General features: G+C 31.6%; 2 protein-coding genes across 2 annotated transcripts; one reads left to right on the top strand and one right to left on the bottom strand.

The window, feature by feature from the left end:
• Positions 1 to 6560: 6560 nt before the first annotated feature.
• On the top strand, positions 6561 to 12230 carry LOC145311847 (UPF0462 protein C4orf33 homolog). The gene is made up of 8 exons (XM_080150848.1): positions 6561 to 6790; positions 7443 to 7513; positions 7988 to 8090; positions 8979 to 9088; positions 10040 to 10116; positions 10461 to 10530; positions 11159 to 11260; positions 11745 to 12230. Exons 1-8 carry the CDS (start codon positions 6665 to 6667, stop codon positions 11806 to 11808), a joined length of 723 nt encoding a protein of 240 aa, XP_080006974.1. The 5' UTR covers positions 6561 to 6664; the 3' UTR covers positions 11809 to 12230.
• On the bottom strand, positions 12115 to 20308 carry LOC145311846 (uncharacterized). Its single transcript, XM_080150847.1, has 12 exons — positions 20191 to 20308; positions 19648 to 19760; positions 19194 to 19278; positions 18401 to 18504; positions 17937 to 17990; positions 15788 to 15875; positions 15197 to 15268; positions 14693 to 14770; positions 14045 to 14118; positions 13675 to 13705; positions 12826 to 12930; positions 12115 to 12496 (listed from the first exon to the last, which is right to left on the bottom strand). Exons 2-12 carry the CDS (start codon positions 19758 to 19760, stop codon positions 12449 to 12451), a joined length of 852 nt encoding a protein of 283 aa, XP_080006973.1. The 5' UTR covers positions 20191 to 20308; the 3' UTR covers positions 12115 to 12448.
• Between the last annotated feature and the right edge of the window lie 288 nt (positions 20309 to 20596).

The following is a 20596-nucleotide window of genomic DNA, read 5'->3' as shown; positions in this document are numbered from 1 at the left end:
TACTTTCTATATCCGCTGAAAGCCGTTTATAATACGATGCGAGAAATAACTATTTCATAATAATTTAGCTTACAAGTAACCAAGGGCAGGGAAAGGGCACCAGAAGAAAATTTTCTATGATTAATTGTAATCTTTTCTTCAATAATAGATATAAAAGAAAGCTCGAGTGCAAGAGTTTTTTTTATAACAGTGATGATAGTTTTCTCAAATTGTCCTGTAGATCACAGAGCTCCCCCCTCACACCCTTATCTTTAAACAAATTGAAAATAAAGAGGTGGGTATTTTGTTGTTGTTTTTTAGGTTAAGTCAAGGTTAGGTTTGGTTATATTAAGTACTGAGTAGCCCATCATAGAAAGGGAACGCAGCAACCTCCCTTATCTTAAATGTATTCTAAATACAGGCACTTACATGAAAAGAACCAAATGATTATTAAAAGTAGATTTTACATTTCAGTCACTATAAATAGTTTTCAATAAGCAAGACGTCTTTGTAAAAATGAGTTTAATCTATGGCCGTACAATTATTCAAATCCACCTCCCCCCCCCCCCCCCCCATCCCAATTACCAGAACTATAACCTGCCCCCATGAATGTCCAAGATTTTTAGTTAATGAGATATGAAAATAGTTTTTTCTTCATATTTAATATCCCTTTCCTCGGTTGATCTAAAGAATCAATAATTATGTAATCCATGACAGATATTCAGAATCATATATGGGAAACATATCTTTATTGAAAACAAGGATTATTATTTCCAAAAGCAGCACAGCACTTACAACAAATTTACACAACAACACACAATTAAACAAAAATTTAAAAATCTGTTTTTGACAATTCACTTTTTAGAATGCTTAAATAGATTAATAGTGTTATAATATTTAAGCGAATTTTATGCCAATTCTAAACAATATGCCATTATAAATCTTTGTTTTAACTTTTTAACTTCTAAAATCCGTCCAAAAACAAAGATTATTTTCTTAATATCCTTTACTTTAAAACAAGACAATAAATACAATATATTAAACCTAGCGTTGTATATCAAATTTGTGCAAAGAGCTTTGCTCCCCTTGTATTGAATATTTCTTGTTCTTATTTGATATTTCTGTTTATACTTTCATAATACATAAAATATAATAAAACCATGATAAGATTTATTACAATATTTTGTACGCTACACTGTAAAGACAAGGATGACAAGCGAAGCTTAACAAATCAGAAAGCTGGATAAACGAATATTAAACAAGGATGACAACATCCATAAAAGGAAAGCTCTAAAATCAGCCGGAAAGACAAATGAACAATAACTCTTGTTGATTGTGAGAACTATAAAGCAGAACATTTGTTTGTAAGTCTAAATAATATCATACATAAATATGTCAAAAAATTGCGTAAATATAGAATAATGTATATTGACATACTTTATGCTTTTTGCTTTGCTTATAATATTGAACCTTGCTGTCCGAAAATCAGGTGATTACTATAATTCTATCATACAAAAAAATGTTGTCAAAAAGTTTAAAATCTGCATGTTTTACGTTTGGACTTTCTGGTAACAGTTCTAGAGCTGCTTTGCTTCCTAAATCGTACCTAACTGTTATAGGAATCATCATGCAAAGTCTGAAATCGATAAGATAATTATAACATATAATATTTGAAGTACCCAAATGATGTACATAAAATGTAATATATATTTAGCTTAAAATAAATGAAATAAGAAAAATAATTAATAAAATACCATAGAAAACTAATCAAATTTATGATTAAAATTTTAAAAATTCTTAACAATATTTCATATTAATTGTTCATTCACTGTAATGAAAATTATAATGTACTTCGCAGGCAAGTGAAGAAGCCTCAGTAGGTAAATATTTTAAAAACTTTTAAAAAAATTAAATCGAATCTGTGGGTTTCAGAGTATATGATCATTTTTCAAAAGATTCAAAAAGAACATTACATGGGGATGAAGGTAAGTTATAAAATATTCATATATGCTCTTTTATTGGGACAGTCTTCTTTTTAACATGACTCATATTTTCTCATAGGTCATACAGCCGGACTGACGGACAGACAAAAGAGTGAAAAATAGCCTCGCTACAAGTAATAAATTAATAATAACATAGTACACATAAATACTTTTACAACAGATGTTTATACCTTATTATGGATAATGTTTACAATGTAGTGGTAATATTGTAAAAATAACAAGGATCATTACATCCAGTAGTAGCATAGTTGTTTCAAATACAAAGTAAGAAAAAAAGAGTAAGTGAAAGAAAAAAATAGAGAACCTGTAAAGTAGTAATTATGTCCGATAATATATCGCTAACCATTGAATTAATTAAATACTTCTTTACAGAATTTTTTAAAGTTGTAAGTTAAATAGTCAGAAATGTATTATGAATACAAACATAAGTTATTGAAGAAAAATATAAAAAACAATGATGACTATATCCATAAGTAGCGAAACACAAAAATAACCATTGATGAACTAACAGAAATATTGAGTTCATGAAAGAGAAAGAGAGAATATGCAACAAATACTAAAAAGATATAGCGATATTGACTAACATTCTGACAGACTCAGATGATTGAGTAACTTCGCAACAAATAATCTAAATAAAAGTTTTGATAAAGTGTGTAATGAAATTATGTTAATGCTTTGATAGGAAAATACATTATATGCATCTTAAATAATAATAAATCTAAGTAAACTTTCACTGATAACTAAAGGATAATATTATCAAACTCTGTGATGTACCGACTGTTTAGATGAGTCTTTGAGATGCATACAACTGTATAATCGACTCTTTAACAACCAACTTTTTAGTTGACTCTGAGAGGTGCAACCAACTCTTTAGTCGACTCTGAGAGGTAAATCAACGGTTTTGTTGTCTCTGAGAGATACAACCAACTAATTAATTGACTCTGAGAGGTGAAACAAACCAACTTTTTAGTTGACTCTGAGAGATGTAACCAACTGTTTAATTGACTCTGAGAGGTACAACCAACTGTTGAAAGGTGACTTCTCCGACAATATAACACCTGCCTCTTAAATCCTTCTCTCTTGCCTTCACTTTCTCAATTCTCCTACACTCTCACCTGCTATCTCCCATTTATCCTACTCCCTCCTCTGCCAACCCCCCTTCCTGCTCTATCCCATTTCCCTTTTTGTTCCTTATACCTGTACGATCTCACTTACCCTTCCCTTTTTCAGACTCTCTTTCCATCCAGTTGAAACCCCTCTACCCTTTTTATTACCATCCCTCCCTTGGGAGTTTAGTGTGTGAGATTTGTGTCCCATGTAATTATGTATCTATCTATCCTTCTCTCAATTCAAATTTTCACATATCTAAATCTCGCCATCTTTATCAATCTACAAGTTTATCTCACTACCACTTGCTTTTTCTCTTTTTCTATTTTCGTATCTATCTCTCTAATACCAACCCTCTTTTCAATACATATTAATCTCACCCCCCCCCCCTCTTTCTCTGCTCTTTGGTAAATCTTCAATTCCGCTATATTTCCGTTTAGCTGTTTAGTAGCCAGGGATCGAAAAAGACAATGACCGATAAATTAATGTACATCCCCAACGATAATACACAAAATTTCCCCTTATATAGATTACAATATTAGTTGTTAAAACGTTTAAACACTTAAGTTAAAAAACCAACCAATCAAAATTCACTATAGTCTCCAAAATTGTTAATAACGAATAAGAAAATGGTATCATAAAACTTTGGAGACTAGTGTAATAAACAGCCCATTGTCCCTTCTACCATTGGGTCACTGGCACATCATCAATAAACATCTTTTTGGTGAAATTTCAAATTGCTTACACCTCCTATGCTGCCTCGTATGCCATTGTGATGTTTGTATGATGCGTCTGTTTTGGGCCAAAGCATTCTCCTTTATGTCGTGTACCTGACATAAAAGCAGTAGGAACCATTTTAACGTCTTTAGTTATGACGCGGCGTTGGACCGACATTCGAACCTTCCTGACAATGAGCGCATGCACTAGTCCCCAAAGTTTTATAATAACGTTTTCTTATTCGTTGGCGTAACAACTTTGGGGACTTTTATTGAAATTAAGTTGAGTGTAAAAACGTTTCAACCACTAATTGTAATTTATAGAAGTTGGAATTTTGTATATATATTGGAGATACAAATAAATTTATGGGCCATTGTCTTGTCACTTAAAAACCCTGATACAATGCGGCAGTGAATACTACCTCTCTCTCCTCTGTCTTCATGCTGTGTCAAATATATTTCTCTCTGAAGAAAAATAATAAAACTAAAAAGCTACAAAACAAAACTCTCTTGATTTACTGAAACTCAATAAGGTTTCTCAAAACTTCTTTATTATTTTCTAGAGCTTAGCTCTCATATAGATTATTTCAAATGATTGTCTGTACGTCCATTTCATTGATATTTTTTAAAACTAATGATATTCATTTTTAGATTTATGCTTTTCATGCAAAGAAAAACAATAAAAATATTAAATAATGTTGAATTATTTAAGCTCTTGTTAGAATTGAGATTTAGGCCAGAGGACAAAAGCAAACCTAGCAGGGCCAGGCACAGATAAATATTTTTGACTTTAACAAAGCATTCTAAGTCTATGATACTGAAAAATTCACTTCTAGTAAATAGTAAAGCGTTCAATCAAGCCAACTCCAGGTTACAGGTATGATCCTGCAGTCGTGATTCTATCTTCTCCAGGAAACTGAGAATGGTCTCTTTTTTTGAAAAGCATTTCCTAATTTAAATTTATTGACACCTACACTATATGATGTAAAGGATTAATTTTTATGAAACAAAATTTAAGATATTTCAGTGAGAGCAAAATTATATAATGTTGCTTAATAATGCCGTCATAAATAAATCTTATATTTTAGTGGATTATCATTGACACAAGTTTGTCAACATTCATGTTAAAATGTCCCTGTGTATTTTAAGTCTTCGCTGTTTTATTGGAGCGCTTTTACCGGTTCAACTGCTATGCGAATTTAAGCTGTGCAACCAGCCTTTTGTCAGTGAACAAACTTTAGATTTATACCTTCCTTCTATTTTCTGTCTTGATAAATAAAACCTAAATATCTATACTTCATAATGAGTTTCCTAATTTCTTATTTTATATAAAAAAAAATAAAATTTTTATAAAAAAAATGCAAAGGTTTAAACAATGAATATTTAAATGATAAATAAAGATTTTTTTAAAGAAAAAAATCCTTCAACTTGATATAACAAGGATGACAACATCCATAAAAGCGAAGCACTGAAACGGGAGGACAAACGGACATTAACACTTGTATAGTGTTAGAACTTAATTATCATAATATAAATTTATAAGAGTCAAAGCAAAATTGTAAGTAAATTTGTTGTAAAACTACTTGATACAGGACAATTTTTATGGACATACTTACATTTTTAGGGCTTGATTATAGAGTTGCTTCGCTTATTTCATTATACTTTGTTGTCCCAGGAATCAATATACCAAAAATCAGATCAATCCGATGATTTGATCACATAAAAATTTGTTGTTAAAAAAGTAAAAAAATCAACATGTTTAAAATGGACGTACGGACATTTTGGTAATGATTATAGAGTTGCTACGCTTTCTAAATCGTACCTAACTACTAAAGGAATCACCATGCAAAATTTGAAATCGATAGGACAATTCTAACATGCCTAAATTAACGGAAAAAGCTATCCGTTACGGACGTACGGACGGACGGACGGACGGACGTACGGACGTACGGACGGACCGACCCTAATTATAGAAAAGCTTCGCTTTTAAAAAGGCCGAGTGAACCCCCCTATAAAGAAACCAGAATTACGAGAATTTTAAGAAAGTTTTTGCATCAGTATTTATCCAAGAAAGCTAAAAAATTCTAAATAGAATAATGTAATGTTTAATGCTCATGATCGTTTCAGAGATCTTAAGGGATAAGATAATATACGATAATTCCAAAATTACAATTTCAATAAACAAAATTACTCCTATTGTAGATCAAAATTATTTGTGGGAAAGTTTGTACACGTCTTAGGACAAACTAAGTACTAGAACTAAATACAAATGTATAAGTCAAAACAAAGATTAACATAAATTTGTTACAAAATTGCGTAAATAAAGGATACTGTTTAAGGTCATACTTTCATTTTAGGACTTGATTATAGAGATGCTTCAAAAAATCAGAACAATAGGATAATTATATCACATAAAAATATGTTGCAAAGAAAGTTAACAATAAACATGTTTTAAATGGACATGACAATTTAATTGCAAAGTTCTAATCAAAGAAAAGCTTCGCTTATAACAATCTTGACGTTTTGGAAGGGTTACTTAATGACCAATATAATTACATTTTAGTAATTTGATTAAGAAAAGAAAGTTTACGTTTTAAATTTTGGTGGTTTAGATGACCACCAAATTATTTATAGTCTACCAAAAATCAGGGAGGGAGGAGACATTTGGGGACTTTTATTACATTTTGATTTTAATAAGTTGAGTGTTCAAATACTCCAACCTCTCATTGTAATCTACAAAAGGGGTAATATTGTGTATCATCATTGAGGACACACATCAACTTATCGGCCATTGTCTTATCCCTTTAGATCCCTGACCAAAAATGGTTCAGTTAAAAAGTTGCTTGACCTAACAGTCTTATGTTAGCTAGCAAGTGTGTTGTGTATGATATGGGAGTAAATATGTTTTCCAAACAGCTGATTATAATATATACTTTACTAGTATATAGTTCTCTCTCTCAAGCTATGGATATCAAAACTAAGCAGGTTAAATAATAGTTATTTATCGCATCGTATTATAGGCAGATTTCAGTGGACATTGTTATGAAAAATTATAAAATTAAAACCAGTTTTTTTGTGAAAAATTTTCTGTACCAAGATGGATTTTCAGTGTAAATGAGAACCGGTTCAAATCCAGCGGATATTAAACGGTTTCGAACCATACTGGAAAGTTATTTATATTTACTTGGTTAGAAAGGAAAGCTCTATTATATCCATTATTTGTGAATCATGTTTTGAACATTATATTTAGTTGCTTTGTTTTATCTTTTAGATAAATGTAGGTAAATAGTTTATTTTTATGTTGAAACAAGAATTTTTAGGGCTTGGCAGCCGCGCTTCTGCCACCTGTAAGCCTCATTGAAATTAACCCTTTACAAGGTCTAAACCTGGTCCAAATATGGCAATTCCTCTTTTCAAAAAGCATCCAAACAGGTTTGAATTTGAGGCTTAGTCGCGGCTGGCGCGCGGCTGCCGAGCCCTGAGAATTATACTATCAAAAAAGCGAAGGTCAAAAAACCAGACATAGTCCAATGTGAAAAATGACACTTATAGAATTTTTTTTTCTTACAGACTTGCTTTAAATGTAAAAAGCTTTAATTAAAAAATTAACTTATGGTTATAATATTTATTGTTTTAGTTTACTGTCGGCCTTTCATGGGATGGTAAAGAAAAAGTAGAAAATCCTGCCATCATAACATTGAAAGCTAGGTAAAATACTCTAATCTATTACAGTTATTTATCTCATATATTATAGACAGCTTTCCGTAGATATGAAAATGAAAAATTATAAGATTAAAACTAGTTATGGTAGCCTCGAGGGGTCGAAATCCAAGGCTAACTAAACTTTATTTTAGCTAGTCTTGATTTTATGATTTTTATTTTAATATTCGTGGAAAATTGTCTGTAATACGATGCAAAGCATGATTCTTCAGTATGACTAAGAACCGGTTCTGATCCAGCTGATATTAATCGGTTTCGAAGTTAAACTGGGAAAAAATATTATTTCTTTAAAGATCTCCAGCACTGGATTGTGTTCTTATAAGAAACTTTATATATGTATGTCTAGTGTTTGTTTTAGGCTATTTTCCACTAGCTTAGATGCTAGAGTTATGGCTAATTATAAACATTATAGATCCAATTGAAATTAGCCTGTAGCAATTTAACAAATTTTCTAATTTCTAGTGAAACAGACTTGGAAATTGAAGTATCGGCTCCTTTTTATGATGATCCTGCTCCACCGAATTGGGAACCTGGTGTGGCTTACTTTAAACTCTGGGATTATGAGGTAATTTTGTATGTCTTTATTTGAGAAGCTGCTTTATATTTATCTTTGCCTGTACCTCCGTCAGTCTTTCCGTAGAACTATGGTCAAAATGTGAGTTTTTTAAAAGCGAAGCTTTTCTATAATTAGGGCCGGTCCGTCCGTCCGTCACGGATAGCTTTTTTCGTTAATTTAGGCATGTTAGAATTGTCCTATCGATTTCAAACTTTGCATGATGATTCCTGTAGAAGTTAGGTACGAGTTAGAAAGCGTATCAACTCTATTATCATTAACAGAATGTCCGTACGTTCATTTTAAACATGTTGATTTTTTTACACTTTTAACAACAAATTTGTATGTGACCTAATTATCCGATTGATCTAATTTTTGGTATACTGATTCCTGGAACAACAAAGTACAATATTATAAGCGAAGCAACTCTATAATCAAGTCCTAAAAATGTAAGTATGTCCATAAACATTATCCTGTATCAAGCAGTTTTTCAACAAATTTACTTACAATTTTGCTTTGACTCTTATACATTTACATTCTTATTTTTCAGTTCTGACATTATACAAGTGTTAATGTCCGTTTGTCCTACCGTTTCAGAGCTTCGCTTTTATGGATGTTGTCATCCTTGTGTATATATATGTAGACTGCGAATATTTTTATTAATGAAGATATTTTTTACCAAAGACTGAGAATCTATACAACTTACTAGTATTTTGGTCTGTCGGTCGGCTACAGTTTTTTTTTATATTTTTAAGATTCCCCGATTTTCTATGCTTTAACATTTCCTTTTTTCGTTTTTCCTATATATTTAATCTATTAAAATCTTTGTACGTTTATCCATTCACGATTTTATTTGTTCTTCAGATACTTACTTGTCATCCTTGTTCTTATTTTAATTAGGTGGTTGAAGCTTTCTTTCTAAACGATGCTGATGATTATTTGGAGCTCGAGTTTGGTCCCCATGGTCAACATCTTATGCTAATTCTCAATGGAAATAGAAATGCTATCAAGTATATTTTTTACGTGGAGATACTCTATAAACATTAGACTATAAAAGTTGGAAAGATTTTTAATCAATATAATAGATTTGAAATCTGCATAAAAGTTTAAGGATTTTTTATACAATTCGTTTTTTATATAATTCTTTATTTAAAGGCGCAAATACGATTTAAGTTAATAAATTTTTACCAATAGGATAGCTGGATTGGAAACTACCTACGCTCTAATTGGTTGAATGATGTACGTCACTTAAGCTTCTCCAATCAGAGCGCAGATAGTTTTCAATCCACCAATCACAGATCTCAAAATTATTTAACTTAATTTGTATTTGCGCCTTTAAATAAAGAATTATATAAAAAACTAATTTTATAAAAAATCCTTAAAATTTTATGCAGATTTCAAATCTATTATATTGATTAGAAATCTTTCCAACTTTTATAGTCTAATAAACATAGCATGTCTGTATTTTTGGTCAACGTTCATAATATTTTGCTTTGAAAGGCTGTCACATATTTTTGTATCGATTTTGTTTACAATAATCTCATTTTAGTAGCAAAGCTACTCTATAAACCACTTTTTTGTCCACTAGTCAGTTCGAAACAAAGGAAATGTTATTTTCTCAGATGCTATTTAATTAAGATAGACTGCTAATTATCCTAGTAAAGTAACCTCTCGGTCCGTCAATCTGTCGGTCATACTACAAAAAGCACATGAATATGAATGTATTTAAAGGGTTCTGTGATCTTTAGATTTTCTTTATAAAATAATATTACCGTCGTTTTATATTTTCATTTCAAAATTATATATAGATATTTTTTTACATTATTACAATTTGTTTTCATATCTATGTAAAAGCATAAACCTTTTGGCCATCTACTTTGTATTGTTTCGATATGTATATTAGCTATAATAAGATTATCTTTTAATAAAGGCCCATAGATCCAAAATTTATTATTATTTAGACACAGCCTACCAATGGACTACTCCAGTACAATAGACAGAGAAACTATGACATGGACTGGAAAAGCTGTGGTCCCAGGTATAGCATATTGTATACAGTAGTAAGGTTTTTATTGGCTGTTGCTTAAGATAGCAATAACAACTGTACTTACTGATTGAGTAATTAAAATTTGCTACCAAAAATCACCCTTTCAATCACTATTGTCATCGGCATAATTTTTATTGAGAGGGGCGGGGGAGAATTTTGTTAATGGGTGCTGCACTACCCTAAAAAAACAGCCTAAAACTATGTTATGTCCAGTACATTCCAGGCACAGGCCCAGTGGATAGCCAGATATGATGCGTCATCTGGACGAATAGACAGGCCAATAAATTGTATCCATTATACTTGAGACGATTCTATTATACGTTTTTTTTCTTTAGGATCCTATTTTCCACCAAATGTGACAAAGTTCAATGGTTACGCTATTCATGGTACTGAAGATAACAGAGTGTAAGTACATCAGTTTTATTTAAAGTTCAATGGTTACGCCATTTATGGTACTGAGGATAATAGAGTGTGAGTGCATCAGTTTTAATTTATGATAAAAAATAACAAGGATGACAACATCCATTAGTAGCTAAGCATAAAAAATCCTGGAATAAATAAACGGACTAAGTGAGTTATATTAGCAAATATTATGTTGTCAGAAGAGATAGAGAGAGAATATGCAAAACAAGCAAAAAATCACGAAACCTTGAAAAAATAATGTTTATATATTTAGAAGCATGCCCGACAGACACACGGACAAAATAATATAAAGACTTGATACGCATATGTCATACGAATCTTATCTGAAAGTTTCAGCTCTCTATCTTCAATATATGTATATGAATTTGGAAGCCAGGAAAATCACATTTCCATATAGCATTACAGACTGACTGACAGACTGTTCTTTATGGGTATTAATTGTTATGTTTTTATTAAAAATTTAGAATACAGCAGAAAAAAAATAATACTCTAGACGTAGGTAGTTCATTATTTTTAGTGCTATAGTGATATAGTTTTGTGTCTTCAATAATAAAAAAAAAAAACATATATTTTATGCAATCAAAGCATGCATTTCAATTGAATTGTTTAGGTATGAGGCTGTGTTTGAGGTATCAGGGGAGCAACCAGACTTTCATAGAATCAACAAATTTGGTGATTTTGATCTCTCTTCCATCTTTCCAGCAAATGCCAGGTTAATATTTTTACCTATTAATTACCTTATATAGGAGAGTCTGCTGTCCAACGACAGGTCAAACAGCCCAGGATAGCTAAGGGGAGCCATATCTAGCCTTTTCTGTCCAAACACCCGTGATATTAGATTATATAACACCCATTAGACAACTCTTTGATTACACGACGCCCGGACGACGTCTGGAAGTCCTTATTGTGCATGGTAATGCGTTACGACTGTTTTGGGCCAAGGCATTCCCCTTTCTCTAACTATTGATGATGTGCACCTGAAGCAACAGCAGTAGGAAACATTTTAACGTCTTTAGTAATGACGCAGTGTTCAGCCGAGATTCCAACCTAACACCATTTTCACTCATTTCTTGGTTTAATCTTTAAATTCATAAGACGATTTCAATCGACAAAAACTCAAAAATTTTTAAATCACAGCGAATATATTAAATTCTCTAAAAGTAACCATCTAAAAATTGTGCATATCTTTTTTTCAGAGATGAACATTCTGACCTTTGGACACAAGCTTTGATTGAACAAGAAAACAATAAAAAAGAATAGCTTAGGGAAACCTTGATTCAAATTTAATGTCTTTGGTTTTAACTGAACTTGGTTTTAGTTGAAACTTCTATAAAATGTAAAAGTTACTTACATTTTTTAAGCATGGCTAGGCAGTCTTTCATAAGTTACCACCAAGCCGCTTGGAAAGAGATGTTTGCAACTTTTAAGATCAGCTGAATGTCTAAACCTTTTACGCGCAGCTGCCGAGCCTTGTTAAAATTGTCAGTTCTTACTCATTTCTAGTATCTTTTTTTACTTTTTATAAATTTACAACTATTTTCCATACTTTTTTGTAATTAAATTTAGTTTTCTGTTTAATTAATTTTTATTTCAACAAAAAATAATATACATAACATAAGTAATAAAAATTCTACATTTATATATGATACAAATATGAATTCAATAAATTGTTTTATAAATAATTTGCCTGTTTTTATGCTTTGTTAATTACAAAAATGAAGATTAATTAATATAATTTTTTTAAAGTGCTTTATAAAAGATTTATAAATATTTAGCTTTGTTTTAAAGACATAGAATAACCCTTACAAACTTAGAATCATATTAAGATTTATTAATTATGATGACAGTAGTTTTGCGTTGATATGATAACAGCACAAGTTTGTAAGGGTACATTTTTTATTTAGTGTAGCATAGATTCGAACACGTTGTCCAGGTTGTCGCTGATACTCTGAAAATTAAATGTTGATATAACAAGATTAGTAATTGTGAAAACTTTTAAGCCTTTTTTAAATTAATAAAAAGATTATTGTCCTTTCGATAAAAATAAATTTCGATGCATTTGCAACCTGAGAAACTTGGAGGCGGAATCAGGGAAAAGGGTCATCTCCTGATTTATAGGGGGGAGGGAGGGTGGTGAAGCCATGGTTACAAACCGTCTAAGAGGTGCGATTTTCTTCATTGTGAGGGGTAAAATTATAGGAAAAATATCTTTTATAGGACAAAAACCTGACCATAATTGGAAAAACTAATATACCTATAGATAATATTTTTTTTTACCTTGATTTTAAGTTTTTCGCTGAGTAAATCCTCTTCGGTTTGATCAATTCTAACATTTAATCTTTGGATGTTCATTGTTGCATTTTCCTCTCTTAGTTCAGCAGCCTTAATAGTAAGATCTCGTAAACAGCTGGAATTAACAAATATCCCAAAAGCTTAGTATCGACTCTCTGCAGGTTTTAGGGTATTTGAAGATCAAGAATCACCCTATATGGGATATTGTCCCCCTCCAAAAACAAATAGGTATTTAAATTTTCTTTTCCTTTAAGCAAAAGAAATAATGGGTGGGGTATGATTAATTAAAATAGAATAGTTATTGCTCGCATCGTATTATAAACAGCTTTCCGCGGAAATAGAATGTACAATTATAAGAATAAAACCAGTTTTTTAAGCCCCGAGGTGCCAAAGGCACGGGCTAAAAAAACTTATTTTAATCTTATGATTGTACATTTTTATATTCGTAGAAAGCTGGATATAATACGATGCTAGACATAGTTTTTTCGTATGGATGAGAACCGGCTCCTATCCACCGGATTCGAATGAATACGAGAATAGTTATTTCTCGCATCGTATTATAATATAAACGGCTTTCCGCGAGGCACCGGCTAAAAAAACTGGTTTTAATCTTTTGATTGTACATTCTTATATTCGTAGAAAGCTAGATATAATACGATGCTAGACATAGTTTTTTCGTATGGATGAGAACCGGTTCCTATCCACCGGAAAAGTTTATAAATGTTATTGTGATATTCTTAAGTTCTTAACATTCTTTTAAAATCAAATTCTTATGAGTGAATCTTAACTATTTTTTTAAAAAAGTAAAATAAAAAATTAAGATAAAAGTCTTACCTTAAGTCTATCGATCAAGTCAAGAATTTGCCTATAATAAAAAGAAACATCATCAATTAGGATAATATTTTTTTTGGTAGGGGATTAAAGGGATAAAAATATGAAGGGGGGGGGGGGGCAATAATGGATTGGGATAAAAAATCTAAATTCATAAATTATTCTGATTTGTATAAAAATAAGACTTTTTTATGTGTCTTTGATTTTAGGAGGAAGGAGGGGTTAACCTGTTCTTATCCTTAAAAAAATACAAATATCGCATAATCGTATGTTTTGTGTATATTGTCCCATCCAATATTATTTTTATTTTCTTATCTACGGACCCATGTCTATAATTGTCTTAAATTGCAATTGACATACAATATATTTGAACCTTTGATAGTTATCCTCTCTCTGCAGGGCCTTCTCTTCGCTTACTTCCAAAGTTTGCAGATTTTGACCAACAACCTAAATATTATATCCTCCTATTATATAAAGTAGTAAGCGTTTTTTGTCTGTCCTGAAGGATCTCGCTAACCACTGAACCGATATTGTTCTCCTTTACAAAGAAGCTTTTAATAGGTCCTGGGAAGGTTTTAAACTATTGTTGGGAAGGGTGTCAAATATTCTTTTGCTCTTTTTAAACTCAAATTTAAAATGGGATGAGGTCGACCTTTCCTCTTCCTACCGTAAGTGCCCCTAGAGGGAGTAATACATTCTCCAACTCCTACATAATCAATATACTCAAAAGTCAAACTAGTGCAACTTGACGTGCGAAAATCTTAGATTTTATTCACATCCTCATCAAATTTTCGATTGATGTGACTTTTAAATTTTTAGTTTGAGAGCCTGGTGTTTTTAGGTGCTTTCCTTTAAAGTGCCTATCGAGCACCAAAACCTATAGTAATTAACAAATAAACAAAAAAAAACTAACCTTCAACACATCCCCCTTCTTTTTTCATTTTATTCAAAATAATAAGGGTTTATTTGCGCTCAATAATGGACTTTGAAGGATAACGCCGGTTTTTGAGATCTTAATTACCTTTAATTCTTCTTCCAGATTGATAATTTTCTTTTCTCCATTTTGGCAGCGCTCGTTACTTCTCTCCATCTCATCTTCCTGGAACAATAGAACGATAACCCTAGATGACCATTCAGACACAATCCATCCAATTTGAAAAGAAATTTGTAGCAGACAAAGATTTGTTAATGTAGCGGCGATTAACCCAAGCTTTTAAAGAAAATAAATTACTTGTATCTGACTGATAATATGGATGAAATGAAAAAAATATTTTTTTTTAAATGATGGGTTCTTGCTGATTGATGACTTAGGCCTCTGTGTTTAATTTTCTAAAGTTTAATTGGGTAATGCAACCGCGTGTAAGCCAACTGTAAGCAACAGGAAAATCAATGTTGTATAACAATTTATTATCATAATATAAAATAGAATAAATAGGGGAGAACTAACGTCACCCTCTAGAGGCTAGGGGCGAACCGTTATTCCGTCCATTCCATTGATTTAATTGATGGCTTATGCTTTTTTTACCTTTGTGGCTAGTTTTCTAGCAATATCTTCATACTTTCTCTCTGATTCAGCCAGTGTAAATTTATCATCCTTTAATAATCAATTTAATATAAAATTCAATATTATTGCTTCAAATAAAAAAATTAAAAAGTCATAATTCTAAAAATAATTTTATAATGCATAACTCAGAATGTAACTTTATAAGGTCAAATAGATTCCAGAGACTAAATGATCGATGTTCATTTTATGGACCCCTTTGGAAGCAGCATATAATACAAAGGACCAATGACAGGACAGCATATATTTTACAATTGTTCAATATAAATGTATTCTGGCCTATTATTTGTCATTTGTATTGTATGATTTCATTTTTTATTTTGCACTATTTGCTGCTTCACCCCTTTGGTTATATGGAATTAAAGTGTAAAATTTAGTTTGAACTTTCCAATCTTAACAAGACCAATGTCATCTAGCCAAATAAGATGCGTATATTTCATTTCAGAAAATCCAAAACAAGGTTTTGATAAGTAAATTTATGGTCATTTTTATCAATAGATTTGCTACACTTGTAACATTGTGATCATAACCATCTAATATCAAATTAATTTCCTTGAGCTGTGTCTCTAGTTTATCATTTTCTTCTTCCTTTCTGCTATTGTCATTTTCCAACTTAATACGAGTCTTCACAGCTGAATCAGCTCTAAAATAATGGATGTAGGATATACGTGGATTATATAACAGGCGAAAAATAGTCGTCAATTTAGGTTGCGATTTCCTTCATTCAGTAGGATGAAGTAAAGGGAGGATGGGGGAGATCGTTGTTTTAGCCCGCTACAGAGTTCACTTTTCTATAGAACATGAAAATCTGGTGTAAGATCCAAGTAATAATACATCCATTTCTAAAATAATTATCACTAGTTATAGAGTAACTGCAATCGTTTTACTCACGTCATTTTAACTTTAAGTATGTCTTGACGGAATAATCAGCTATAAAAAAAATATTCTCAGCAATTTACCTGGACTAGATCTGTCGAGCACAGAAACTTTCTTATCAAAATTAAATTTAAATATAGAGATGGATACTTTTTATTTATTACTTTAGGTCAGGTTAGGTTAGGTTATATTAGGTACTGGGTAGCCCCAGAGTAAACATGTATTTAAACCTTTATTTTCGACCGTCTATTGAATGTTTTTTAGCCTCTGCTGGGGGCTCTAACCTTTCGGAGCCCTTTTCTTTCAGGGCTCTTTTGAGTGGGATAGTACCCACAAACAAACAAATATAGTGCCTAAATCTTTAAAAATAAATGTTAAAAGCTTTTAAGTGTCTTAATGGAAAATGTTATAAAATAACATGATTAAAAACTGCGCTGTCAGCACAAATTGACGGTCATATTTTACTACATAATGCTCCTTGTCGGTTAGAGTATACAAACTTTACAAATTGTACAACTTGTTTAGAATGTATGCCTATTATTCTATTATATAAAGTAGTACGGTTTTTTGTCTATGGTTTAAGATTTCTATAACTACTGATCCGATTGAGTTCTCCATTTTAGGGAAGCTTCACATGTATGCCTATTATTCTATTATATAAAGTAGTACGGTTTTTTGTCTATGGTTTAAGATTTCTATAACTACTGATCCGATTGAGTTCTCCATTTTAGGGAAGCTTCACATGTATGCCTATTATTCTATTATATAAAGTAGTACGGTTTTTTGTCTATGGTTTAAGATTTCTATAACTACTGATCCGATTGAGTTCTCCATTTTAGGGAAGCTTCACATGTATGCCTATTATTCTATTATATAAAGTAGTACGGTTTTTTGTCTATGGTTTAAGATTTCTATAACTACTGATCCGATTGAGTTCTCCATTTTAGGGAAGCTTCACATGGGATGGTTTTAAGTTATTAACTTTTAGATTTAAGCCTTTGGATAGTTTTAGGCTACTTTTCTACCCCCTTCTTACCCATTTGAAGACATAGTCCCTAAATGCTAGAGGCGCAGTCGCTCGTATACATATAATCAACTGAGATACCAGAAGGACCCTATGACCGTCTAACAAGCAAGGCGTTTATATCTCTATCTATATGACTAAAACCTCCATGTAAGTCAAGTTAAAATTGAGATAGCTATCAACATTTTCATTTACATTTCTAAGGTTATAAAAATCTATTTATCTGGTTCTATCAACCTATTAGTCTAAGGTTATTTATTTTTCCTAATTTTCTTTAAAGACTTTTTGTTTGAGCATCTATCCAGCAGATTCCATTTATCTATATTTCCAGTATATTACATTCTAGTATTCATAAAGAAACTGTAAAACCGAAAACAAAGTTATTTAACTGAGGTTATCTTTCTGTTTTTTATCGCTAAATTTGTATATTTATAAATAGCTATTAATATATCAATCAATCCATCCAATTTGATATAAATATTGTGTACAAATTCTTAAAATTCTCGTGTGACCACTGAATTGATGCTTTAATATGAAAAGAATGTGGGTAACTGAATATGTTGTTAAATGTAATCAATATCAATGCTGAAATTATTCAAAAAAAAAAACAAGCCAAATTAATATTTTCCTTTAATTATCCTCATCAGTAGTATTAATATCTAAAAATGAAAACAGTGCTTCCTATAATAAGCAAAATAGGTTTTTACTTATTATTTTCATTTTCTTTTCGCGGAAAATTGTCTATTTATCACTAGATCCAGATGAAAGGAATTTGATCCAAAGCCCTACTAGAAAGTTTTTTACCTACTGGATTGTTTAGCAAGCTCAGAAACAGCTTTGGCCAGACGTTCTTCAGATCTAAATACAGCATTTGTAAGTATTAACGACAACATCTAAAATTAAAGAAGAAAAAAATAAATTTATCTCCATTATCAGCTCCGGTAACATTAATGTCCAAAAAAAATGTAAAACCGCATCCAATTGAAATTCATCTGGACAAAAACCAGTTGGATGAACAATAAAATTTACTTAACATCATATTTTACAAATTTAATTTCCTAAACAAAAGTAATTCGAAATCACCTTAATAAAACAACTCCTTCCCACCGTAAAAAGCCCATCAAAACCTCGGGAATGGCAAAAATCATCAATAACCGGCGATGATAATGGGTTATAATTTTTTTTGAGGAATCATTTTTTCAACTTTTTAGAAAATTTTCAAGGCTCAACACTTTGTGCAAAGTATAATGTATTGAATAAAATAATACCTTTCAACATCTTCTTCTAGGAGAAGAGCTCGTCTTGCCAAGCCACCAACATCTCCCTCAGTATTGTTGTAGGCCTTCTCTTTCTCTTCCAGCTTTATGGTTACCTAGATAGATAGATAGATAATTAGATATCCAAGCCAACAACATCTCCCTCAGTATTGTTGTAGGCCTTCTCTTTCTCTTCCAGCTTTATGGTTACCTACATAGATAGATAGATAATTAGATATCCAAGCCACCAACTTCTCTCCCTCAGTATTGTTGTATGCCTTCTCTTTCTCTTCTAGCTTTATGGTTACCAAGATAGATAGATAGATAATTAGACATCCAAGCCACCAAAATCTCCCTCAGTATTGTTGTATGCCTTCTCTTTCTCTTCCAGCTTTATGGTTACCTAGATAGATAGATAGTTAATTAGATATCCAAGCCACTTCTCTCTCCGTTTTGTGAAACGCCTTTTTATGTGACCATTATGAGTTTAGCTACGCTAACAATAATTTATTTTTAAAAATACATGAATTATTGTTCATTGATTAATTACATCTTATGTGAATGGGTGCTTTCATAAATAGTGCCTTTTGAGCATTGGCAACCTTTAACCCCCCCCCCCCCCCTCTACCAAGTACCCGATATAACCTAACCTACCCCGAAGTATAAACAAACAGGCGAAAAACTTCATTCCCCCATTTTTTCAAAAATAAGAAGGGGGTATCAGTTCTTAACAGGGTACTTTATGATAAATCGTCTATTAATGCTTTTCAGTTTACCTATGGGCGTGTTGGCTGAATGTTTTTACCTCAAAAAGAGTTTCTGTACATGAATCAAACTGTCCCTCCATACTTTGCATCTTTTTCTGGATATTTCGCACTTGTTCTTCATATCTAAACAAGGACAACAACAATCATAAAATGACAAAATGATTTAAAGAGTGGATGTTCAGTATTCATATATCAAAAATATAGATGAAAAAATCCCGAAACCATTTACAAATGTGTTTTGTGTTTTATTGTACATACTTTTAGTAGCGTGACTGACAGCCCATCCAACTTATTAAATTTTAAAGATTTTATCTTTCTGTCAATCTATCTATCCAACTATCTATCCATCTATCTATCTATTCATCTATAATCTATCCATCTATCTACCAATCTATCTATTAATCTATCTATTTACCTATCTATCAATCAATCCATCCATCTATCTATCCAACCATCTATCAATCCATCTATCTATCAATTTATCTATCTTACTTGTCTGCAATCTCAGAGATCCTCCTGGTCTCCTCCTCAAATTTCTCCGCCCTGTTGTTGGCATCCTCCGTGGCGGAGGACAGGGTAATCATCTTCTTCTTGATCGAGTCCATCTAAACAACAAATTTGTTTTTTCATTTTTTGGGACTTGAACGAAAAGAGTCTTTTAAATAAGCCGCAATTATAAGTTGCAATGAGGGTTTTTTCGATCAAATGTTTCTTCTTTTTATTCTATGATTTGGATAAAAATTTATAAAGACTTGTCATGTCATAGAATGAATATTATACAAAATATCCTTATGTAAGTAATAGGATGTCTATCTGTACCAAAGGATCTCTCTAACCACTCTACCGATATGGTTCTGCTTTAACCATAGTATAGGTACTGAAAAGGTTTATAAATATTTTGGGGGATAGTGCCACCACTTCCCTCCAAAAAAATAGAACTAGAGTTGAAATTGGTTGGAGAAAACAGTACTCTCATAAAAAAAACTTTTTTAGTAAAATTTATTTCATATGTACTAAAATATACTATAAACCCACCTTAGTTGCTAGAGAGGAAGAGTGTACAGGACACGACTGACCGACACCGAGGCCTAGCTAGGCACAGATACGCGCGTGCTTGTGTGCACACAGGCAGCCCGAGTCACACCGTGCGACTGATCATCCAGCAGACCCATTGAGATCATTAACAATTTCTATGCTTAAGCTTCACATATAAATTTTAAATTAGAATGAATTTTAAGAGATAGGGATAGGAAAATAGATTATAAATTTATCTTTTCCACATTTTCATATGGGAAAATCTGCCTAAAATTTGGATGATTGTTAAGGCGCCATGGGTATGATTTATGATATAGATTTTGTGAAATAGATAATGGGTTTGGAGCATGGATGTAGAAAATTCATGAGTATCTTTCTCTTAATTGTTATCCATATATCAGCAACA

The sequence above is a fragment of the Acartia tonsa genome, chromosome 2, assembly GCF_053477335.1.
Source record: "Acartia tonsa isolate MP-2025a chromosome 2, ASM5347733v1, whole genome shotgun sequence".
NCBI classification, from domain to species: Eukaryota; Metazoa; Arthropoda; class Copepoda; order Calanoida; family Acartiidae; genus Acartia; species Acartia tonsa.
This window is presented reverse-complemented; position numbering and strand designations above follow the sequence as displayed.